At 38.9% G+C, this 20,106-nt stretch overlaps 1 protein-coding gene across 2 annotated transcripts in view; it reads right to left on the bottom strand.

Moving 5' to 3' along the window:
* Rabep1 (rabaptin, RAB GTPase binding effector protein 1) overlaps positions 1-20,106 on the bottom strand; it is an 80,794-nt gene that overhangs the window by 44,324 nt on the left and 16,364 nt on the right. For both annotated transcript variants that reach the window (XM_013111611.3, XM_005067459.4), the window contains exons 2-5: positions 13,411-13,539; positions 7,436-7,639; positions 5,080-5,240; positions 841-960 (exon numbers count right to left, since the gene is read on the bottom strand). In XM_013111611.3, the coding sequence (XP_012967065.2) occupies positions 841-960; positions 5,080-5,240; positions 7,436-7,639; positions 13,411-13,539 (614 nt within the window). The remainder of the gene's footprint in view (positions 1-840; positions 961-5,079; positions 5,241-7,435; positions 7,640-13,410; positions 13,540-20,106) is intronic.

The raw sequence follows: 20,106 nt of genomic DNA, 5'->3' as shown, positions 1-20,106 counted from the left end.
ATGCTGTGTATATGGTCAACAGGAGGTACATCCAGTCTAAAAGATTTCCTAAAATGAGGGTGAGGAAACAAAGCCAAGTATAAGCAGCTTGTTCTCCTAAGTAAGGAATGTATCTCAATTGTCAGTGCTCTGCCTAGAGCTCTGGGTCTGATCTCCAGAGCTGAGTAAAATAGGGATGGAACACACAACAAATTCAAGGCCACCTGAGTACATGAAACCCTGTTTTACAAAAATAAAACAATCAAGATGACTTGTTAAAAGAAAAAAGAAAGTTGAGTCTCACTTTGATAAAATGGATAACTGAACACAAGTCTTCATTCATGACTAGGCATAACTGTTAGATTCAGGCATCTGTACTGGCCTGCCCTTAGGGTTCTGACAGGATATGCCCTCAGCTGCAGCCACTAAGCATACCACCTGTGCACATTCACTATTTTTCCTTTTAAAAGGCCCTGCCCATTGCCCCCCTTTATCTCTCTCCTTCTCTCTCTACCTCTCCCTCTCTCCTGCTACTCCTGTCCCCAGAGGCGAGCCTCCCCTCTCCCCTTCCCCTTTGTCCATTCACTTTCCCCCAATAAAAAAACCCTTCCACCCAAGCTCTATAGCATGGCATCTTTCTCTTGCTTGCCACTTTTTAAAATTACAGCAATCACCACTGAGGATTTAAATAATCAAAAGGCCAAATTACTACAGAGCAGGTTTGCTTTCATTTTGTTTTTGAATTTTAAACAGAAGTAAGATTCTTGAGATGCCTGACTAAATCATTTCCCACCACTACTTCTTAAGCGATTGCAATTTTGCTCCTGGCATTAGAGCAGATGGATAACAGCGTTTCACAACCTTTGAGGCCTCCAACTCTTTAATCTTCTCTTCAGCTTCTGTCAGTTTATCTTTCAAAGCTGCAATTTCCTTCTCCATGGGCATCACAACAGATCGAAGCTTTTCAGCATCTTCTTGGGCCTATGATTACAAGGAATTAAATGCAACAACTTACTGATTGCTTTTCTAAGAAACTCTAGTCCACCCAGCTGCTAAAAATTAGTATAACAATTATACCATATACTTTATTAGCATTCATAAAAATGAATACCAATTCTCATTTTTATTCAAGGTTTTTTTATTTTTATTAACATATATTCATTATATTTACAAAAAGATGGGCTTCAAAAAGAGATGTCATTCCAGTTTATCATATACTTGAACATATTAATACCAACCATCATCCTCTTGTTTCATTTTCCTCGCTCCTTTGTCTTTTTTCTTTCCCCAAATAGCCTCTCCTTGTCTTTTATGAAACACATACACACACCCTAGATTCATATATGAGACAGCGTGATGTTTGTCTTTGAGTATAGTTTATTTTGTTTAATATGATATTTGGCCCTAGGTCCATGCAAAGAACATATGTGTTTTTCTGAAGCAGAATAGAACTTCTGGACTAGGGATATAACTAAGCACTTAAGAGCATGAACTACTGCTCTATCAGAGGACCCACGTTCAGTTCCTAACACACACATTAGGTAGCTGTGCATGCCTGTTGATCAGAGTCCAAACGCTGTAATCAACAATGGAAAGAGAGAACTAACTCCCTAAAGTTGCTCTCTGACCTCCATCCACATGCATGTCTGAAGATACACCCCACATTATGCACACATACAATAAAAATAAAAAGAGATAGAAAGGTCATTAAAATAAAAATAAAATTGAAGAGCTGTTATAGCTAAACCAAGCCTACAACTACATGACTGCATGACTTAATGCAGTGTGGTTTCTTGGATGGAAGTCTGAAACAGGAAAGAAAAAAGGATGAGGGACACTGGTTGAAAACTAATACAATCTGAATACAAAGACCAAACCTTTGTTACTTATGATGAGCTGGTATTAATTCTAACAAGTACAACATATTATAAGGTAAAAAGTTAAAAAACTGAGCATGAGTATAAACTATACAATATTCATAAAATTTTATACTTAAAAAAAAACTTCCTAAAAAGTAATAGTTAAGCCAGGCAGCGTTGGTGCATGACATTAATCCCATTAATCCCAGTATTCAGGAGGCAGAGGCAGACAGATCTCTGTGAGTTTGAGACCAGCCTGGTCTACAGAACAAGTTCCAGGACAATCAGGGTGGTTACACAGAGAAACCCTATCTTTATAGAAAAGAAAACTAGTTGGGGCTGGAGAGATGGCTCAGAGGTTAAAAGCATGCATTGCTCTTGTAGATGACCCAAGTTTGTCTGATTCCCAGTACTCATGTCAGGCAGCTCGTACTACCTATAGCTCTGGTCTAGCTCCAGGGAATCTGATGCATCAGGATTCAGAAGGCACCTGAATTCTTATGTATGTACCCTACAGAGACACATACACAAACAATAAAAATTAAGTAAGTAAATAAAATTCATGGAGGGTCTAGGAGATGATTCAGTTGGTGCAGTACTCACTGCACAAGCATGAGGACCTGGGTTTGGAACCATGCAGAAAGCCAAGTGTAGCTGCATGTACCTGCAATGCCAGCACTGGGAAGTAGAAGCAGGAAGAGCCTAGGAATTCACTGGCCAGTCGGTCTAGCCTAATTAGTGAGCTCCAGGTTCAATGAAAGACCTTGTCTCAAAAAATAAGGCATCCAATGTGGTGGCATATACTTTTAATCCCAGCATTTGGGAGGCAGATCTGTGAGCTTCAAAACCAGCCTCGTCTACATAGAGAGTTCCAAGTATGTGAACCATAGACCCTGTCTCAAAAAATGAAAGAAAAAATAAAATAAAAGCAGATGGAGGAAAGGGATGGGAACTAGGAGTAGGAAATAAATATGACTAAGATATATTGTACACATGTATGAAACTGTCAAAGACTAAATAAGATATAACTCTTAAAAAAAACAGGGGGGTTGGGGGGTGGATGTACACCTTTAATCCCAGCACTCAGGAGGCAGAGGCAGGCAGATCTCTGTGAATGTGAGGGCAGCATGGTCTACAAGGGCTAGTTCCAGGACAGCCTCCAAAGCCACAGAGAAACCCTGCTTCGAACTCCCCCTCAAAAAAAAAAAACAAACAAACAAACAAACAAAAAAACCCCAGCAACCTGTCTGCAATATTTATTGATGCAATAGTGGCACAAATGTTATGGGAGCAACCAACCAACCCACTCCATCGACACCCACCCCCAGTTGGATTTAAGGCTCACTCCATTTAAGATGGAACCCATACCTGACACTGCTAAAGTGGCTAAGAACCTGAGACTAGATAGGTCATGAGGAAAACTTACTCCTATTATCCTGCTAAAGGAACACAGCCATAAAATGACTACTAATGCCATATTGCTATACCCATGGAACATCACTCAACCCTCGTAAGAGAAGATTCTTCTTTCAGTACATGATTATTAACAGAGACCCACAAGTGGACAATGTGCAGACAGTGAAAGACTTTGGAGCACTCAGTCCTAAGTGGACTCCCCCTCAAGATTCAGAGAACTATGCAGAAAGATTGCTCTAAGGAAACAGCACCTTCTAGGCACAACAGGGCTGATGCACATATGAATGCACAGAGACTCTGACAGTCAGTACACAAAAAACCTAAACGAGTTCAAGTGAAGACAAAATCCCAGCAGGGCGAAGGAGAAGCGGACACAAAGTCCCACCCCTAGCCAAGGCACTATTTGCAAATAAGACCAGTTGGCAAAAGAATATCAGCTCTTTCCAATGGAGAGCACTGGGTATACCAACCACACTTTAGGGCAGCTCAACATAAAACAGACTTCCATGGTTTTTGTGTGCTTTTGTTTTGCTTTGCTATTTTTTTGTGTGTTATTGCCTTTTTATTTGATTTTCATTTTTTGTTTTGTTTTTGAGAGAGGCAAAAAGAGAACATGAAACTAGGTGAGGGTGAGGAGGATCTGGGAGGAATTGGGGAAAGGAAAAATATGATCAAGACATATGGCAGGAAAGAAATTGATTAAAAGAAGATTCAAAATAATATAAAGGTAGAATGATAAAGTTACCTGATATGCATCTCTAGCATCACACATGGGCACAACACACACACACACACACACACACACACACACACACACACACACACACACAACTTAGTTTTAAAACTAAAACTTTTTAAAAATAGCAAAGAATAGTGATCGTGGGAATGATAAATATACATCAAGGGTTAGTAGCCAAAGATCATTATTAACCATTTTAAAAGAAAATTTAATTTTTAATTATTCTATGTTCTTAAAAATACATATGCTGCTGGATGGTGGTGGCACATGCCTTTAATCCCAGGCAGAAGTAGGCATATCTCTGTGAGTTTGAGGCCAGCCTGGTCTACAGAGTGAGTTACAGGATAGGCTCCAAAACAATGCAAAGAAACCCTGTCTCAAAAAAAATGTATTATAAATTCATAAAATAAGATTTAAGGGCTATGATGTTCTCAATGTGGATCAGTAAGTTGGCTCAACATGGGCTCCTCCTATTGAGCCTCATGATTAGAGTCAATATCTACATGGTGGACATTGCATGGTACTAATGTATGCTATAAAAAAATGAACACAAGTATTCTAAAATGTTTAGACACGGTATCAAGGAACATCTCCATCCAACACAAATTCACTGGGCAACTATGTACTAGACGCCACCCTATGTACTTTGTATACACAAAAACTACATCCTCATGGAGTTAACATTCTATCGAACAGAAAAAAAGCAGTAAACAAACACAGTAAAAGATGAACTATTTTATGAGGAAACATGCTGTGCAAATAAATAAACAAACAAAAACCACCTAAATCGGGGTACAGAATCTGGAGAGTCCTGGAAGCCTGTGGGAAGAGGCAGATAGGTTACAATCTTAAGTAAGAGAGATAAGAAGGGCCTCATGAAGAAATGATATCTCATCAAAGATCTGAAGACAGTAAGGCAGTTAGTCACATGTACTGTGGAGGGCAAGGGGAAAAGGCTGTCTAGTTCATAAGTAATTCCTCAAAAGAAAGAAAGCACAATGTTCAACTTCCAGTTCTACAGCAATGCTTTTAAACACTTTGCTTTTAGACTCAAGTAATTCTGTAAGTGAATGTATTCCTGCATACCTTTTTCATTTCATTTTCTAAATTTTCTTCCTCTTGACCTTCAGACAACCTTCTTCTTAAGTCAGCTATTTCCCGCTCTGCAGATTCTCGATACTGTGCCCACTGTGCTCGCTCCTGCTCCAGCCTCAGATGAAACTGATGCTCATAGTCACGAACTGTCTCTATAAAACACCACATAGTCCATGTCTAAGCATCATGGAGCAATACCTAGTACACTGAAATTTTTTAAGTTACGTAAAGAGCTTAAGACATTTTTTTTCTTTAATTTTTTTATTTTATTTTATGTGCATTGGTGTTAAGCATATATATATATATGTGTATATATGTATGTATGTATGTATAAAGGTGTCAGATCCCCTGGAACTGGAGTTACAGGCAGTTGTGAGCTGCCATGTGCGTGCTGGGAACTGAATCTGGGTTCCCCTGAAAGAACAGCCAGTGCTCTTAACTGCTGAGTCACCTCTCTAGCCCCAAGACAAATTTTTGGAAATAAAAAATTCCAGATCTTATTATGAGTTTAAATAAGGGTTTTATTACTTCATCAATCTTCACAACAGACCTGCCCTATGCTATTTGACAAGGAACCTTGAAGAAGGTTCAAAGTAGAGCTTTCAACTTCCATCTAAGACCCACTCCCAAATCCATTTCTCTGACATTATACCGTGGCTCCCAAAAGAAATACAACATTTCATTATAACTACATGAATATATAAGGAAATAAATATTATTTCTGGGATATTTTACTAAAACCTACAATTCTAAATTCAGACAAATTATATAGTCTTTACAAAATAACTTCATGTTTAATACAATCTTGAAACATCACCTGACAGGTACTACTGGTACCCCATTAAATTTTACCCCTTTTTATTCAGATTTATTTATTTTTATTTTACATATATGTGCATATCTGTTGCCTATAGAGGTCAGAAGAGAGTGCCAGGACCCCTGGAATTGCAATTAAATCCACCCTGTGGGTGCTAGGAAATGAACCCAGATCCTCTACAAGAGTACCAAGTGCTCTTAACCACTGAGCCATCTCTCCAGCCCCAATTCCTATACCTTCTTCATTGCTAACAAGACCAAACTTTGGTAATTTACAGTGCTCAGTAAAAATACTCCACTTTGTGGCTGAGTAAACGCCTTAGTGGAAAAACTTGCCTCAAATGTGAATAGCTCTGGATTTGATTCTCCACAGCACAAAACTAAATACACAGACTTAAAACTACATTTCGATTTCTTTTAAAGTTAACCACATACATGGTCAACAATGTGTGAGGAAGATATAGCATGAAGATCTCCAGAAAAAAAATTACTTTTCTAATGTAGACTGGAGGAGGTATAACCATTTCTCAGCCATGAAGCAAAGATGTAATTTTAAAGAATATGGTAAGTATATAGAAGCAGCCAGCCAGAAAAGTTCAGGATATGCGTGGGGTCAGAGAACTATTGTGACCACCCCTAGCTTACCTAGAGACGGACTTGATTCCTATGAGAAAAAGGAACTCCTGTATAGATAAACCACTATAGTCAGACCTATTACATGAGACCAGAATAACCCTTAGTGAAAGCTACAGACTCAGAAACAGAGGTACCCTTAATTGAATCCTCTCAAACAATGGGACACAAATACAATCCCCCGCCCCACCAAGTCAGGGCAACTGCCATTAGTTCACATTTGTAAACACTAACTAATTCCAGGATCTCAAAGATCCTGTTTCATTTTCATTCTCAAAATGTGAAGGAACTAATGATATATGTATGCTGAAAGGAAAGAGTCTACACACACTATTACACTTCCTTCAGGCCAAGGGCCTCAAGTTGACATTCCATAAAGTCCATTTTAGCTGTAAGGCCATTCTTGCCCATCAAATCAAACAAATATTTCACATACAAATATATATTATACTTAAAAACCTAGACAACAATCTAGGTTTAAACCCTGATTTAAATCTTACAAGTAGCCGGGCGGTGGTGGTGCACGCCTTTAATCCCAGCACTCGGGAGGCAGAGGCAGGCAGATCTCTGTGAGTTCGAGGCCGGGCTGGACCGACAGCCTCCAAAACAATACAGAGAAACCCTGTCTTGTAAAAAAACAAAAAAAAAGTCTTACAAGTAACTACAACCTTCATTTAATTCATTATCTCTCTAACACTCACTGTAAATCTTCATTATTAGACGACACTGATGATGTGCCCATTACAACATCTCTGGTTCCCTTTCATCTGACATCTTGATGATGACAGTATATAAAGCCACAAATGAACACAAAATGCACTTTAAGGCCATTTGAAAATGGTATCAAGCATCAGAATTTGTTGAGCTTAGAAAGTCTAAAACCTGGTTTTTTCTTTACCTTTCATCACAGCCTGAAGCGAAGCAACTTCTTCTCTCCACTGCCTTTTAACTTCATCTATAGCTTCTTGCTTAGTATTCTCAGAGACTGTGGCAATTGCCTTAATATTCTCCATCTCTGCCTGAGCCTCCCACAGCTGTGTCCGAAGATGACCCAAATCATCCTGTGCAGCTTGCAATACTGCATTTTGCCTCTTCAGATCCTCTGTGGAAAAAGTACAAGATTTTCCATTAATGTGTAGTTCAATTTGTATCAAACTCAAAAGAAATGAAGAAATTATATTTTAAAATGCTAACATAAATTATGAAGCTATTTAAAAAGAAATATAAAATGTGCTGGGTTTCAAAAATAAAGTATTTACAAAGTGAGTTCCAGGACAGTCAGAGCTGTTACAGAGAAACCCTATCTCAAAAAAGCAAAATAAACAAATAAATAAATAATTTAAACTATCCTATAAAACACTAGGGAAGGTCACACTTTTGGTGATATATTTAGGCTTTTACAACTTACTAAATCAAAATAATCACAGGTCCTTTGGAAAAACAATCAGAGCTGTTAAGCACTGAGCCATCTCTCGAGCCCTAATAATGAAATTCTTTAACTACTCTACAAAGTTGAGATTAAAGATGACCATTTCACAGGGATGTTGAAATGATAAAAATGATGTATTATAAATGCCTCTAAGAATAGTAACTTTCAAAGAGTAAGCCTTCAAGACATACTTAATGGAAGAAAGCCAGACTGTATAGTACTTACAGTTAATAAAGCTAAGCTTACTCTCTTTCAGTTACTCTTTATAATCCCTTAAACATTAAGTTGAAGTCACATGTATACTACACATCTTAAGCCTAGATAGGACATATATTTGGTCATGTCTTCCAAAAAAGAAAAAGAAAGAAAGAAAGAAAGAAAGAAAGAAAGAAAGAAAGAAAGAAAGAAGAAAAGAAAGAAAGATGGATGTGTAGAGTCAGGAAGGCAATTTAGTGGTATAGCACTGGAATTGTCTGGAATATTCAATGGGTTTTGTTCCCTAACACTGCAAAGAAGACAATGATAAGCCTACTATCCCTCTATAGAGATATGTCTATTTTCACTTACTGCCAGCTCCCACTGTTCTCTCCATTAAAAAAATTGTGACTAACATGAACACAAAATGTTCAACTTTTAAATCTATACTGGTACTAATTCTTCCTTCATATTGGATAATATGGATTATAATAAGTATTCAATAACATACATTTTAATATGTTAAATAGCAATTGTGAACAATTCTCTAAGCAAACACAGAGTTCTTCAGAGAAGAAAAGTTCCTTCATTTTTTAATTTTGTAAATAATTTCTTTTTATTTTGTTGTATTGCCTATGAGGTGTTGTAGGATAATCCTTCTGTATGCTGTAAATAATATATTACTCTCACTGGTTGACAATAAAGCTGATTTGGTCTGTAGCAAAGCAGAATAAGGATAGACTGGAAAGCCAAACTGAAAATACAGAGAGGAAGAAGAGCAGTGTCAGAGAGAGATTCAAGCAGCCCCAGGGAAGCAAGATGCTAGAGGACAAGTAAAGCCAACAACCATGTGGCAAGATATAGATTAATAAAAATGAGTTAATTTAAGCTGTAAGAGCTAGTTAGTAATAAGCCTGAGCTAGGACTGGAAAGATAGCTCAGAAGTTAAGAGTATCGGCTATTCTTCCAGAAGTCCTAAGTTCAATTTCCAACAACCACATGATAGTTCACAACCATCTATAATGAGATCTGGTGCCCTCTCCTGGTGTACAAGCATACATGCAGGCAGAACACTGTATACATAATGAATAAATTTTAAAAAGCCTCAACTATAGGCCGAGCACTCTGTAATTTATGTAAGCTTTTGTGTGTGTATTTGGACTGGGCAGTCGGGACAAAACAAAAGCTCAGCCTCCATTTACATGAGGATCTCTGGCAAAATAATAAAGTACTAATGATAGACTATAGAAATTCCTCAGCCGGGCGGTGGTGGCGCACTCGGGAGGCAGAGGCAGAGGCAGAGGCAGGCGGATCTTTGTGAGTTCGAGGCTGGGCTGGACCGATAGCCTCCGAAACAATACAGAGAAACCCTGTCTCGTAAAAACCAAAAAAAAAAAAAAAAAAAAAGAAATTCCTCAAAAAACTGAAAGTAGAACTATTTTAAGTACTCGTTATACCAGTTTTCATGCTTGAGGCTCCCAAACACTTGGTTTGGTTTTTGTTTAATTTTTCATGCTTTTATTAACAAATATTAATTGTACATGAATTATGCACAATGAACTTCACAACATTTTCATACATGCATATGATTTTGGTCATATCCCCTCCCCTTTATCCATTTTCATCCCCTCCCACTCCTGATCACCACCTTCCTCTTCCCAATCATTCCCCTTTCTACTCTTGTCTTTATTTCTCTTTCTTTGTTTTGGTGATTCAAGAACTCAAGTTTGTCTCTTTATTAATTTCTTCCAGAAGAGGGCACCAGATCTCATTACAGACGGTTATGAGACATCATGTGGTTGCTGGGAATTGAACTCAGGACCTCTGCAAAAGCAGTCACAACTCTTAACCTCTGAGCCATCTCTCAAGTCCTTTAGTATTATTTTTATTTTACATATATAAGTATTTTGCCTACATGTACCAGGTGCATGGCTGGTGCTAGCAGATAGCAGAAGAGGGCATATTTGCTGAGGCTGGAGTTAAAGATAGTTGTGAGCAGCAATTCAACTCTGGGTCCTCTGCAAGAATAGCAAGTGCTCTCCTCAGCCCAAAAGACATTTAAGACTTCTTTTAAACTTTTATGTGAGTGAATTGGAATGGTTTTTGGTGTTGTTTAGTAGTCAAATTTATCAGTTTCTCAGCTTTGTATTTTTTCTTATGCCCCAAACATTCCCTGCTTAGTTCTCTTCTGATGAAGTTACTTTAGCAACTGTGCAGGTGATAAATGCTTTCAGCATTTATGTGCAAAGATGCACTTTGTCCTCACTGTTTAAGAACTCAGCTAAATATTAAAATTCTAGGTTTGCTGGGTAGTGGTGGCACACGCCTTTAACCCAACACTTGGGAGGCAGAGGCAGGTGGATGGATCTCTGTAAGTTGGAGACCAGCTAGTTCCAGGAGGCTTCCAAAGCCACAGAGAAACCCTGTCTCAAAAAATAAATAAATAAATAAACATAAAAAAACTAAAATTCTAGGTTGAAAATCATTTTTATGTATTCTGATGATGCTATTCCATTGTGTTCTATCACTTGAGGGGCTACTATGGTATTTCCTGAGTTCAGTTGCTGTTGATGAAGCTGTTGTTCAGACAAGCTCTTGCTATTTTTTCCCAGGCTAGTCTCAGATTCAAGATTCTTCTAACTCCACCTCCCAAATGCTGGATTCACAGGCACATGCCACCATGCATGGATCATTCTCTGTTTTTGTATTTTGTTTGCAACTTCTCTAATTAGTTTTTCTTATTTATCTTTACTTCTTCATAGTTTTAACTATAATTTTAAAAATATTCCTCATTTCATATCCCTATCTAAGTGAGCATATGTCACCTGGACCATATGTAGATTCCTAAACCAAGCTTTTCATAACTGAAATTCTAAAAGCATCAGAGCACCATGTAAATTATGGCCATGCATAAAGTATTTTTGGACATCACTCGAAAACTCAATCTCCATTTTTATCACTTTCTTCCACAATCTTTTGTCTGGAGCGTCAGAGAATAGGATCTCACTAACACTCCAGACTGAGATTTCAAAAGCATAAACACTGCTGCAGTATTAAGCACTGATTGAAGCTGATTAAAGGAAGAATACTTTTTTAAAGGTTGATTAAAAAAAGAAAAAATCAATCAAATTTTCTGAGATTTTATAATATTCCCAACTGAAGTCACCTTGAAAAAAAAATGCACACTAAGACAAAAACAGGCAGTAAAAGAAGCCCAAAAGTAGCCTTATCATCTCTTTTACTACTAGCCCTCATTACTGTTTGCACTTACAACTCAGTGATATTCCAAATAAATGCAAGCCCAGCAATTATAGTAGCAGCAAAACTGTCCATTCCAGAGGAAAAGCAGTGTTTGGACTTCTGAGTCACCTTGACCTACTTTGCTGAAAGACAAAGACTGCTGAACACACCAACACTGTTTGTTCCTGTGATGATTATAAAGACCGGTCTCCGCCTTCACTGAAGGTACAATAATATAAGCTGCTATTTGAGATTTTTTGTTGTTGTTTTTTGGGGGTTTTTTGTTGTTGTTTTGGTTTTTGGTTTTTCGAGGCAGGGTTTCTCTGTAGCTTTGGAGGCTGTCCTGGAACTCGCTCAGTAGACCAGGCTGGCCTTGAAGTCACAGAGATCCACCTGCCTCCCGAGTGCTGGGATTAAAGGCATGAACTACCACTGCCCAGCTAAGAATAAAGTTTTAAATGAGATTTTTATTATGATATGGGCAAGTGTCCAAGATAAAAGCTAAATAACCAACACTGATGTCTTATACACCACATATGTTGCCTTTAGGAATGTTACCAAGAGAGGATCATAGAATTCCTTTCTGTCATTTTGTAAAAAGTTGCTTCAATGTTCTCCATGGCCAGCTTAAATTTGTTAACAATGTCAAATAATAAAGTACAGTTAACTGAAGTAATTTTAACATTGCTAGTTTGTTCATGTGGTTTTTCAAGACAGGGTTTCTCTGTGTAGCCCAGCTGTTCTGGAACTCACTCTACAGACCAGGTTGGTCTCAAAGTCAAGAAAATCAACCTGCCTCTGCCTCCCAAGTGCTGGGATTAAAGGCGCTCATGGCCACCACCACCACCATCCCAGCCTCCCTCCAACCCCAGTTTAGAGCAAGTATTTTTAACTAAACCATTATGAAAGCTGTTTAATTCAGATATAAAACTGATAATACATGTCAGAAATGACACAGTAAGATGGTTTAGTGGGTAACAGTACCTGCTGCTCATGCCTCCTGACCTAAATTTGATCCCAAAACCTGAGAAAAGGCAGAAGCAGACTTAACACCACAAAGGTGTTCTCTGACCTGCACATGTATGCGCTCACTAGTACACATACCCACTCCCGCACACATAATAAAAGAAAGGAAGGGAGGGCAGAAGGGAGAGGTTCTTATTTTGCGTTTTTTTTTTGTTTGTTTGTTTTTTGCTATTTACAAAAATTCACAGAAAATAACTTCAAAGAAAATAGGAAAACCTAAAAGCTTCATTTGGGAACAAAGGGAAATGGAAAACAAATCAAACAATCTTTTAAAACTAGCAGGCCAGTGGTGGCGTACACCTTCAGTTACAGCACTTGGGAGGCAGACGTAGGTGGATCTCAGTAAGTTCAAGGCCAACCTTGTCTACAAAGCAAATTCCAGGATGGCCAGGACTCTGTAATACAGAGAAACCCAGTCTCAAAAAAAAAAAATCTTTCAAAACTAACTTTCATTTATTGAATAAAGAAAAACTAGAACACAGGGTCAATTCCCAGCATTCACATGAAAGCTCACAATTGTCTATTAATTCCAGTCAAGGGGATCCTATGCCCTCTTCTGGTCTTCATGGTCACTAGACACACATAGCACACACCAAACATGCAAGCAAAGCACCCATACACATAAAAATAAATATATTTTAAGTTAAAAAACAAAACAAAAACAAAGCCAGGTTGTGGTAGTAATGCACACCTTTAATCCCAGCACTCAGGAGGAAGAAGCAGGTGGGTCTCTGTGAATTAGAGGCCAGCCTGATCTACAAAGCAAGTTCTGGGACAGCCAGGGTTCTTACACAGAAAAGCCCTTAATGATGTATTTTCTACTACTGAGAACCCTAGTTCCAAAAAGCATTATTTTTATTATATCACACACACACAAAAACACACTCATGGTTTATTCAATCACAAACAAACACTGAACTATCAGAAACTTAACATTAAGACAGTTTTGGCAGGGGAATTGGGAAAGAGACTGGCAAACTTACCCTCTTTAGCCAAATATAACTCCTTAAATTTTGCTCTCTTTTGATTAAATTCTTGCTCCAGCTGCTGCTGTGCACGTAAAAATTCTGCATTAATTTTTTCCAATTCTGCTACCCGTTGCTGAAGAGAAACTGAAAAAATAAATACTAGTTAACAAGTAATAAATTTGTTAAACACATAAGTTTTAAGAATCAACTAGTTGCCAGGCGTTGGTGGCGCACGCCTTTAATCCCAGCACTTGGGAGGCAGAGGCAGGCAGATCTCTGTGAGTTCGAGACCAGCCTGCTTGAGTTCCAGGACAGACTCCAAAACAATACAGAGAAACCCTGTCTCCAAAAGCCCAAAAAAAAAAAAAAAAAAAAAAAACTACCAGGGAAGCTGAAATCCATTACATTCTAGGAAATTGTAATTTTTTTTAAAAGAAGCCAGACACATCTATTAGACTTTGATACACATATTGTGAATGAGTCATATAAAATGAAACAGAATCACAGAGAGCAAAGCCAATTTCAATACAAGAGCTCTTAATACTCTTTAGTACACTGACAGAATATTAATCCACAGTTGGAATCGTTAAATATTGACCTTATTAAGCTACTTAATCCGCAGCTAACCCCACTATCAATGTTGCTATTTCCTGTTTCTTTGTTATGAGCAAAACCTAATGGGCTCCCTGGCTAGGACAGCCACAACAACTGGAACTATTTTTGCAGTTCTAGTAGACCCATTATGGAAATTGTGACCATATGGAAAGGACACAAACCTGTGGTTCTGTGTCACAGCTCCAGTACTGGCAGATCAGTTTTCAGATAAGTGCTGGGCATAGTCTGGCAAGATGTAGACATATTCCTTACTTAGGGGCTCGAGATTTGGCACTAAAACTGTCAATTCTGGTCAAGGCCAGGGCTGTTTTGGTCAAAACACAAATCTTTGACTCTGCCTTAAGGATATCAATATAATCCCTTCAGGAAATATTTATCAGCACTAGCCAACCACTATCCAGTTGGCCAGCAGAGTTCCCTTTTCTCTACTATACACAACTGGAAATGATGTTGATCTGTCCACATTATAACCAAGATCCAGGATTATCTCTAAAGTCCATTCCTTACCCTCAAGCCATTGCTAAATTCACAACTGATTTCATAATACACACAGAAAAGACTAGAAAAATATACCAATGGTTAGAACTAAGCTCATTTTCTTTTCAAAGTTCTCTGCAATACAGCTATATTTCTCTAAGAAATACTACACTAAACCTTGTATTAGTTTGTTCCCACATCCCCAGGCTAGCTTCACTATTTGACAGTGTTAGGACAACTCACAGACAGAAGAGGAAGACTGCTGCTTTGAGCTCCATGTAGCTAAAGGAAGAGTCATTTTGAGGTACAGGTACAGTTAAACAATGACACCTGACCATGTGAGAGTTATTTTGAGGTACACGTACAGTCAGACAATGACAACCTGACCATTTAAAAACTTTCTCTTTTTTTTTCTTGTGAAAAAAGGAGGTAGACTATAAAAGAAGCCTGCCATGTAGAACACATGAAGGATAACACTGAAAGGGGGGGTTACTATCTAAAATTATAAGGAAATTTAGTCCCTGAACTCCTTATTTCTGCTAGTATTTATTGTTAAATCCCAATGGGTCAATTAATAGCTCTCCCACACAACACTAAAATTACAGACACTGCTGACTACTGCAAAAATAAACAAGGCCTCTGAAAATGAAGGAAATAACCATTCCATAATGTACATGCACTTCAAAATTATAATGTCTATATTTTTAAAATATGACATAATGTAGCAATTTAAAATAAATGAAAAGAGAAAGAAGACCCTTTGTTCACATTCTTCCCTACATCCTATCCCATCCATATCTTCATCAAACCACACACATGTACAAAGGCTCATGCCTTTTATCATTATATCTAAGTTAAATAAGACTAACAAATCAACAACAACAAAAAATGCAACCCTTAAAATTACAGTCAAAGCCTGGCATGGTGGTTTGTACTTGTAAGTCCAGCACCTGGGAGTCTGCAGCAGGAGGATTAGCATGAGTTTGAAGCTAGCCTGGACTACAGAATGAGACACTCACATAAATTATTTTTTAATTTTTCTTTCAGCCAACCCTTGTGTTTCCACTACTCCCTACTCCACCCTGGCTCTGACACACACAATTCAAATCCAAGTCCACACCCACAAGTCTAACTGGCTCTCTCCACTCTTTAAGACTACAATTCCAGGAATCATAATCCTTGGTGGTGTACCAATAACTCCTTTATTTTCATTCTGTTTTTGTGTAACTTTCAACAGAATCTATCAAGCACTCCAAGCATATTGCATTTTTACAAAACAGAAAGTCAAAATAAATCCTTTTCACAGGCATGCCTTTACCATCACACCTAAAAAATTCAATTTATCCCAGACAGACAGAAGTTTACAAATAGGTATATCATAATGCATTAGCAGGCAACCACAAATCAAACTAAAAAGCTCATTAAATGAAAGTGCTATTATTTTTCTAACATGGTGACTAAATAGTTCACAGTGATTACCATATAGTTCAAAAAGTAACTAACATGGAATGCAGGGGGAAAATGATAAATGTTAGCTGTCATTTTAAAATTAAAATTATTTAATGAGTAAAGAAATACAGAGACTGCCAGGCAGTGGCACACACCTTTAATCTCAATGCTTGGAAGGCAGAGGCAGACAAATCTCTGAGTTCAAGATCAGCCTGGTCTACAGAGCAAGTTCCAGGACAGCCAGGGCCAAACAGAGAAATCCTGTCTCAAAACCCATACCACACCACCCCCCCAAAAGAAAAATATACAGAAATCAAGTCACTCTGTAGCTACAAAAGACTAGAAGTCACTCCTGACCTCATGATTCTCACCAAGTTCCATGCTTACTGATTTCCCTGCTACACACAAACTAACTGGTGTTGAAGAACCCCAACAGTTAGCCCCCCAATAGTTAGAAAATTACTAAGCTGTCCCATCCTTGGATGTGAGTATCTACACTTAAACATCTTCCCCTGGTGGTCCTCAAGGACTTGAAAATATTTCCCAGACCTCAGTCCTCAAGGACTTGGGAACATTCCTCAAACCTCAAGGTTCCAGGCCGGTCACAAAGTTCAGCCAGGGCACAGACGTTGCCTGAGACAAATAACGAGCCAGTCAGCCAGACAGACACAAGTGTACATGATTCATGAAGGTCTGGCACCAACTTCCAAACTCCCCTTGTACCCCCACCACCCCGTTTGCGGTTTTAGGCTTTAGAAACTTGCTATAATTTCTGCTCAGGGTTCACTCCTTCCCAAGGCTGATGAACCGCACTGGCTTAATGAAAATCCTCTTGCGTTTTGCAGAGAACTTCGGCTCCCTGGTGGTCTTTGAGGCAAGGGTCCTGAGAGAAAGACTGAAGGGTCTTTCAATGTTAACACCAGCTTTCAACAATACTGAATTTTTTAGGATTTAGTCGAATGGAGTTTTAGTTTATCAGCTTTCACAAACTCAGCCTATACATTATTACCTGCATCTGATGCCAAGGTTACCTCATTTATTTATTTATCAAGGACAGGAAGAGGGGAAAAGACAGGGCCTCACTATATAGCCAGACCAGACCAGGGCCAATCTAGAATTTGTTATGTTGCCAAGACTGACCTGGAACTCACAGTGATCCAGCTGCCATAGGCTGCCAAGTACTTGGACTAAAGGTGTTTCCCATGCTACCATATCAAGCCTCTGTGTTTCCATTTATTTGTTTATTTAGGTTTTTCACAAGCTACTTTAAATACCAAAGAGAAAAACGGCTGTCAGTTACTCAAAAAGCCTGAATTAAGCAATAACAATACAGAAAGGGGGAGGTAAAATCATAAATAAGGAAAAGATCCAGTAATTCTTCTATATTTGACCTTTCCTAGTTTTACTGCTGTTTATTGAAACAGTCTCAACTCTCGGTCCTCTTTTTTTGCCTCCCAAGTGTTGTCTAGCTTAATTTTCTCTAATTTTGATATGAAAGAATGAACAATAAAACTTAAAACTAAGCTGTGTCCTACTATATACCTTAAAAAAGAAAACACTTTACTAAGTTCAATGAGACAAAATGAGGAGGGAAAAAGCAATATGGGTAAAATTTTACTATAACCAGAAACTTTTACTTGAAGATTTCCCTCAAGATCCAAAGATACTCATTTCAAGCTACAGAACAGCAATGCAGGGGGCGGGGGATCTGAACAGTTCCTAAAACCCAAGTCTTGACTTGTATTGTCACCAGATTTTTAAACGAAACTACTGCCATACCCAGGGCATGTGCTCATGATTCAGCTCAGCTACTCACAATGCTAAGACAAAACCACTTCAGCCTAGGAGTTCAAGTCCAGCTGGACAACGTAGTAAGACCTCGTAAGAAAGAAAGGAGGGAAGGAGGGTAAAAGAGGAGAAAAAGAATAAAATGAAATTATTAGGTATGTTAGGTATATCCATTTAATGGAATACCAAAGCCAAAAAAATGTATAATAAAAAGAACAAAATACAAAATTACATATGCCACAATATGAACCATGTAAAAATATAATAAAAACAGACTAAAAAGAATATGCCTGGCCATGACAGTGGACAAAGTAGCCAGACCACACATTTGCCACACCTAACTGGGAAAAGAAGCCCCTGCCAACATCAGCCTAGGCCTTGGCATGCTGCCATCAGGAGTTGGCAGAGCAGAAATTCTCTGGGCAACTTGGAAGAGAAACTCATATGGCCAAGGACATCCTTAGGGAAGCAAGGATGCATTCTGATGAGCTGAACTAGGTACCAGAGTTGAACCAGAAGATATTCAACAGATCACAGAGCTCAGGAAGGATGCATAAACAGCAATAAAGGAAGCCCAAATACATCACAAAAAAGGCACAAGAAAAAGCCAATGCTTGGGGCTAGAGAGATAGCTCAGAGATTGAGAGCATGTGCCTGCTCTCTCTCAGTCAGTTTCAGTTGCCAGCATCCCTGTGGAGATTAAAAACCCTCTGTAATCCAAACTCAGGGGATTTGATGCCTTCTTCTGATCTCTTTGGGGCAGGGTGCACATACACACATGAAAGCAAAAAATTCAAAGACATAAAATAATCTAGGAAAAAATAAGCCAAGCAGTAGCAGGACATTCCTTTAATCTCAGCATTCTAGAAGCAGAGGCAGGTAGACCTCTGTGAGTTAGAGGCCACTCTTGTCTACAGAGCGAGTTCCAGGACAGCTACTGCTATACAGAAGAACCCTGTCTGGAAAAAAACAAAATTAAAATAAACAGAACAAGAAATGAAACTGCCTATGTTGGGTTAAAGATACTCCATTAGTAGAATACATATCTAACATGCACACATCCCCTGTATGTGAGCATCACCCCAGAAACTGAGCATGGTGGTGTATGCCTGCAATCCCAGTGCTTAGGAAGTGAAGGCAGAAGTACTAGTTCAAGGCCAGCTTTGACTACACAGCAAGTTCAGGGCCAGCATGAATTACAAGAGACCATGTCAAAAAAAGAAAAACCAATTAAAAGGAAAAACTTTTATATTAAGTCTTGCACTCAAAAGGCAAAGGAAAGCTCAGGTCATCCTGAGCTACATTTTGGGACCCTATCTCAAACCAACAAAATCTTGGGTGGGGGAGACAGCTCACAGGTACTTCTATACAAGCATGAGGACCTGAGTTCAAATCTCTGGCACCTGCATAAAAGAACCAAAAACTTTAAAAATCGAAGACAAATAAAACAATGTCCATGCTGCTCAGCTGTAATTGAACCTGGGTCCTCTGCACAGGGACTCTGGTCATAAATTCCTGATTAGAAGACTTGGTCAGGTAGCTGGAAGTCTTGGAGATAGCATCAAAGCTGGCCTTGGCAAAATTGCTCAAAGTGACAGTGGGTATAGTTCCTCCTCAACCCAGGGTAACAGCTGTCAATGTCAGGCAACAGCAGTAGCTCCTTGGACACAGAAGATTGAATGATGCCAGTCAGTGCCTCTGGGAACAGACATGCAATACACCAGCACAGAACGACACCAGCCTTTTTGTTACCTTTTCACAGGACAGTATGAGAATCACAAGTCATAACCCCCCAAAACCTAACAAAATGACAAAGGAAAGACTAGACTAGATGATGGTAGCTATCCTTGGAGCACTGAAAACCAAGGCCAACTTGACCATCATTGTCTATGATGGTGACAAATGCCTTAACCTGCTCTGCTGGCCAGCTCAGCCTGCTTCTTCTACTCTAGCATGATCTCAAAACCTTACCCTCAGACTCAACGGACAGAAATGCAACTCCAAGAGCTTGTACCTCTCTCAGATAAGACAACCCAACTTATTATCAAGCCCCCAGGCTGGGCGGTGGTGGTGCATGCCTTTAATCCCAGCACTAGGGAGGCAGAGGCAGGCGGATCTCTGAGTTCCAGACCAGCCTGGTCTACAAGAGCTAGTTCCAGGACAGCCTCCAAAGCCGCAGAGAAACCCTGTGTCGAAAAACCACAATCAATCAATCAATCAATCAATAAAATCCAGGAAAGGGCTGAGAGATGGCTCAGGGGATAAAAGTGCTTACCACACAAGTCTGACAAACTTTTGTGGAACCCACAAAAAACAGATGTGGTTATTTGTATCCATAATCACAACAGTCTTACACTGAGATATGGCAATAGGAATATGGGC

Source organism: Mesocricetus auratus, unplaced genomic scaffold (genome assembly GCF_017639785.1).
Source record: "Mesocricetus auratus isolate SY011 unplaced genomic scaffold, BCM_Maur_2.0 Super-Scaffold_100007, whole genome shotgun sequence".
In the NCBI taxonomy this organism is placed as follows: domain Eukaryota; kingdom Metazoa; phylum Chordata; class Mammalia; order Rodentia; family Cricetidae; genus Mesocricetus; species Mesocricetus auratus.
The sequence above is the reverse complement of the archived record's forward strand: the minus strand, read 5'-3'. Positions and strand labels throughout refer to the sequence as shown.